Raw genomic sequence first — 5,820 nt, 5'->3', positions numbered from 1 at the left:
TCAAGGCCCGGATTGCCTTAAATTTCCAAGAGAATACCAAAATCCCAACATGGTATTTCTCAAGGTTTTCCTAATTTGTGCCATTTTAAGATAAAATCAATTTTTCATCACTAGGCACATTTTACTCTTTCAAGGAGTAAATAATAATTCCATTCCATTTTCAAAGGTTAACAAAAACCTTGAAAATGCTCCTTGAGTGTCAATTTCCTCAAAGTTGGGTTAACTACCCTTCTAATCGGAGTTGACACTCTCTAACCCATCTATGGGGTAGAGAAGATGCTCCTAGGAACCCAACACCTATTGGTGCTCCTTGGATGCTCTAGGTATTCACTAGGGATTACTTCCCTAGATACCTTCCTAGTGACTTTGTTGGGCTTCTTAAAAGCCTTGGTCACATTTTCTAGGTCAACTCTAGGGATAGCCTCCCTTGTGACCTTGTTGGTGACTTTCTTAGACTTCTTAGAAGCCTTAGTCACTTTTATTGCAAAAACACTCTTAGGGATGACCTCCCTAGTATTTTTGACTTGACCACTAGACCTAGGGTTTGTTCCATAACTGTATGGAACTCTATGGTAAGAGGGAGCATCCTTCTGAGCCTTTGGTTTGTATCCCAAACCTCTATGGCCATTGGATGACCTTTGTGCTCCTAGCCCTAGGTATTGCTCATTTTGCCCTTTTAGGATATTTTCCATCCTTTTTAGGGTCTTTTCCATTTTATCAAGTCTTGACCTCAAGACTTGATTTTCTATCATTAGATCCTTAGGTTTTGGTTCATGAGCATTTTTGTTTCTAGGCTTGTATCTAAAATCCTTAGAGTTATTGCCTAGATTTTTACCTACATTCCTAACCTTAGGTGTAGTTTTGGCATGTAGGGCCACATGCTTTTCCTTAAAGCCCTCATGCTTTCTATTCTTATGATAAATCGCATTAAAATGATAAAAATTTGACCTAGCATGCTTTTTACCATTTTGCAAGAGAATAGGCTCAATAAAAGATGCCTTCTTCTTTACCTTGGAGGCTCCCTCTTGACTAGTGCCTCCTTGAGCCTTGACCACCTTCTTCCCCTTAGGGCATTGACTCCGGTAATGCCCTTTTTGTTGACACAAAAAGCACACAATGTGCTCCTTGCTCTTTTTCGTCCCGGGGATGGTCTCCTTGGGCTTTTCCTTTCCCTTTTGTGTTACTTGGCCCTTCTTTTTGGCCAAGTTGGGACACTTGCTCTTGTAGTGTCCACTTTCCCTACACTCAAAACATATTATATGATTTTTATTATTTATTGAAATGTTTATACCTTTATGTGTAGGGATGACACTTTCTCCTTTGGATCCGGAGGTAGAAGCTTCCCTTGATTCGATCTTGATTCTCCTCCATTTGATTTTTCTTGACTTGTGGAGGTAGAAGCTTCTTCATCCTCTTCTTCTCTTGACCCGGATGTGGAGGATTCTCCTTCTTCTTGATCCGGCGTCACCAAGGATTGCTCCCCTCAATCCTAGAGGTGGAGGCTTCATCATCTTGAATATGAAACAAGGAGTATGCTCCTCCTTGTTCCCTTCGCTGCATTCCCTCGAGGATGAAGCTTCTTCTTGGATTTCTTCTTCGGATGTTGAGCATCTCTCAACCTCGGAGTCCTCCTCTTGATCTCGCTCCAATGAGTCGCCCTCTTTGGATTCTTCTTGATTCGGTGCAGTGGAGGGGATCTCATGGATTAATGCCAACTTGCTCCAAAGCTCCTTGGCATCCTTGAATTCTCCAACTTGAGCCAAAATATTGCTTGGCAATAAGTTGACCAAAAGCTTGGTCACTTTATCGTTTGCCTTGCTCCTTTGAACTTGCTCTTGACCCCATTTGCTTTTCTTGAGAGGCTTGCCCTTGGAGTTTGTTGGAGCTTCAAATCCTTCCATGAGAGCAAACCATTGCTCTATCTCCATCATAAGAAATTTTCGATTCTTGATTTCCAAGAATCGAAACTCGTGGAAGTGTATGGTGGAGCCACCCTTGTGTCAAATCCAAGTCCATCTTGGAATTGCATCTTGAAGTTAAGCTTCTTGAAATCTTTGACTTTTGATGATTTTGCTTCAACTTCTTCACCCTCTAGCTCTTCTTGTTATGCTTGACCCTTCCGGCGATGATTCCGGTGAAGAGCGGCCTCGCTCTGATACCACTTGTTAGGACCAAAAGTAGCTAGAGGGGTCGCGTGCTCGTCGCTCGGCGTTGCTTGTTTCTTCAAAGATGTGCAATGGAAAACATAGAAACAAAACACACAACGCTAACACGGTTGGTTTACTTGGTATCCACCTCACAAGAGGTGACTAATCCAAGGATCCACACCACGCACGCACCCTCCACTATGAAAACACTCCTTTTCGGTAACTACCGAGGGCGGAGAAGCCCTACAAGACTCTCAAGACAAGAAGAAAGGAAAGGAAACAAAATACAAGCGCAAAGCTTACAATGAGTACAGAAACCCTAACCTTTTTCTTCTTGCCTTCGATCCGCCTCGACTTGGAAAGCTTCCAAGATCCTTCAAGAATCGGCGATAAATCTTGAGAGCGCCGGAGGAGTCGAGAGATCCGAGGAATCGGTGAAGTTCTTTCGCACCATCGCCTGCGCCTTAAATCGACGCTAACGGTCGGAACCCGATCGATTCAAATGTTCCTAATCGATCGGAGGCTTTGATCGATCCACGGATCGATCCAGCGCCTGGTTCGATGCTCCTCGATCGATCCACGGATCGATCCAACGCTTATCGCGCGGAGCGTCCCAATCGATCCACCGATCGATTGGGACATCCGGATTGATCCACGGACGATCCGCAGGCTTCGTCATTGAAAAGCCCGGATCGATTCATCGATCGATTCAGCCTCCGGATCGATCCTCGACGATCCAAAGACTTGGTTTTGCCCAAAACCAAGTTCCAAGACTCAAACCAACATCCGGTCATCCTCGACCCTTGGTACATCATGCCTAGCATCCGTCACCCTCGACCTGCCAGACTTCCCACTAAGTGTCCGATCTTCCTTCGACCCACTTGGACTTTTCTCATCATGCCAAGTATCCGTCACTCGACCTACTGACTTTCCTATTCGATGTCCGGTCAACCTTCGACCTATCTCAGATTTCCTCGTGCCAAGCATCCATCAACCTTGACCTACTTGACTTCCCAACACCGCTGCGCCCGACCCTCGATCCATCCGATTTTCCCTCCTCGTTCTCTCACCTTCACCCAGCTTCACTCACTGGGTTTTCCATCCGCCAGCTTCACTCACTGTCTTCACCGGCTCACTTACAGACTTTCACCTAGCTTCACTCACTAGGGTTTTCCATCTGCCTAGCTTCACTCACTAGGTCTTTCACCTGGCTTCACTTACCAGGATTTTCCTTCTGCCTAACATCCCAGTTAGGACTTCCCAGTCAAGTATTCGGTCAACCTTGACCTACTTGACTCTTCTTCAATTAACATCTTATTGTCAAACATCTAAACTCAAACCAAGACTCAGCTTGGTCAACCAGGTCAACCTTGACCTGAGGGATGTTGCACCAACACTCATTTTATTCATCGTATCAACTGCTAAAAAAGATGGGCTAAGAGAGAGGTGCAAAAGTACCAAAATCAAGAAAAATCTAAATCTTGGAGTGACTTCTAACAAAACTCATTTTAAAGTAAAATGCTCGCTCATATTTTTTTTTATTACTAAAAGTTTAAAAAAATATTAAAAACATTAGAAACTTCATTCTAATTCAAAATGATTAGTCATTAAAGAATTTTTTTTTATAACTCATATATCCTTTAAGATATATAAATACACACTTGAGATTGAGATATAATAGAAGCAGCACTCCCAGATAGCAATTAACGGTCAGAGATTGTCTACATCTAGCCAACTATCGGATATTTAATACTCTCTCTCTCCACCAAAGTCACTGCATCACGCCATCTCCACCACAACCTCCATGGCCTCCTTTTTCCAGACGGTAGCCAGTAAGATCGCTCTCAATCTCACGTTTCGTAGCTGACTTCCCTTTGCGCCACCGAGTCTGTATTCAAACATCTCTTTCAGAATCAGAGGACACCACCGAGTCAGGATTTCCTAATACTAAAGTCAGACAATTTAGCTGGCATCTGCTTGACAGATCAACTGCAATCGCCTTCATGTCAAAACCGATCAACCTCACCCATCTCTTCCCGTTGCTGTCGACGCTGACAACCAAACCACCTTCGACCGAACTCTGTTCTCACGCGTCCAAGAATTAATTCTACTCCAGCTCTACCATATTGCTTCGGTCAATCCATCGCCTCAACTGCTATCGCCTATCCAATACCACAATAAAGTTTTTATTTTTTATTTGTATTTTTAAAAAATATTTTCCACTTCCAAGCTTCCGACTGCACATAGAAGTAAGTTTATTCCCTTGCAAAATTAATATGTAATGATTAGAAAATAGAAAATTTAACTAAAAATTTTCCCCTTCTTCAGAGAACAGGTTGTTCTCTTCTCTCCTAATCGATTGATTATCTACTCGATTTTTGCGACGCCGATCCTCTTGATCGCGACGTTTCTAACACTCTCCGATGGCAGCGGGGACAGAGTGCAGGTGGACATGCCGCCGCGCTCCAAGCTCGACATGTAGCTCCTCACCTCCTGCCGGATCATCTCCTGCATCACCGCTAGGAACTCCGGGCCGAAGAGAACCGGCGCCTGCCGATGCATCGACGTAGTGGCGTCCGCGCTCCTCGTGGGAGCAGATGGCGATTGCTCCTGCGGTGCCGCCTCCTTGTCGGCGCTGTGGCGATGGGCGGAGATGTTTATTAGGTCTGTCCCCGGGAGGGAGAGCGAGAGAGAGGTAACCGGATCTTCTTTCTCCTTCGGAGCGGTGGTCGTGGCTGCGGCGGAGGAATCGGTTTGGGGATGGTGGGTTGGAGTACAGGATGAGGACGGTAGGACCACGCCTCCAGTTCTAGGCACTGGCCGGTAAATGGGCGAGGCGGCGGATACTGGAGAGATCATCGGAAGGCTATGGTGACTGGAGTCGCTGAGATCGGATCCAGACGGGCTTCCAGGGCTCAGACAGAGGCCTGCCGCAGCTCCGCTCGTCGACAACGCGGGCCCGTCGCTTCTCGTCCGCTTCAGCGGCCGCACCGCCGCCACGTCATTCGCCTCCTCGGCGGAGGCGAAGCACCGGCGTTTGAGGGTGGAGTTCCAGTGGTTCTTAACGGCGTTGTCGGTCCGCCCCGTGAGGAGGCGCGCGATAGTAGCCCACTTGTTGCCGAAGCGGAGGTGGGCGCGGATGATGGTCTCATCCTCCTCCGCCGAGAAGGGGCGGTGCTCCACCTGTGGCGACAGCTGGTTGCACCACCGGAGGCGGCACGACTTCCCCGACCGCCCGGAGATCGACTTGCTTATCAACGACCAGTTCCGGGCACCATGGCGCTGGACCAGGTTCTGCAACGCCTCGTCCTCCTCGGGGCTCCAAGGCCCCTTGATCCGATCGACGTCCTTGTTCCTGCTTCCGACCGCCGCCATGGCCAAACCCTAATCGTGAAATCGGCCCTAATTTCTATTCCCAGCTTCGGTTTAGTTCCGAGCAGAAAAGGAAGCTCGCTGAAGGAACGAAGGGGGCGCAACACCATATATCGAGAATGATGAGCGAAAGCTTGACCGGCTATGAGCGGTAGATGAGACCTACTTGCTAGGTTTCGGACCCACCCACCGCTCAGGCGGCTACGTGCATACAGCTGGCAAACCGGCACCACTCGGTGCCCCTACGCAACCGACTTAAACTCCTGGTTTGACCACAGTCAACCGACTAAATAACCGCTCG

The 5,820-nt window shown here is 47.4% G+C and overlaps 1 protein-coding gene across 1 annotated transcript; it reads right to left on the bottom strand.

Moving 5' to 3' along the window:
• Positions 1-4,385: 4,385 nt before the first annotated feature.
• Positions 4,386-5,617, bottom strand: LOC122024334 (transcription factor MYB44-like). Its single transcript, XM_042582947.1, has one exon. The coding sequence runs from the start codon at positions 5,520-5,522 to the stop codon at positions 4,515-4,517; it is 1,008 nt and encodes a 335-aa protein (XP_042438881.1). The 5' UTR covers positions 5,523-5,617; the 3' UTR covers positions 4,386-4,514.
• Between the last annotated feature and the right edge of the window lie 203 nt (positions 5,618-5,820).

This window comes from Zingiber officinale, chromosome 9B (assembly GCF_018446385.1).
Source record: "Zingiber officinale cultivar Zhangliang chromosome 9B, Zo_v1.1, whole genome shotgun sequence".
In the NCBI taxonomy this organism is placed as follows: domain Eukaryota; kingdom Viridiplantae; phylum Streptophyta; class Magnoliopsida; order Zingiberales; family Zingiberaceae; genus Zingiber; species Zingiber officinale.
This window is presented reverse-complemented; position numbering and strand designations above follow the sequence as displayed.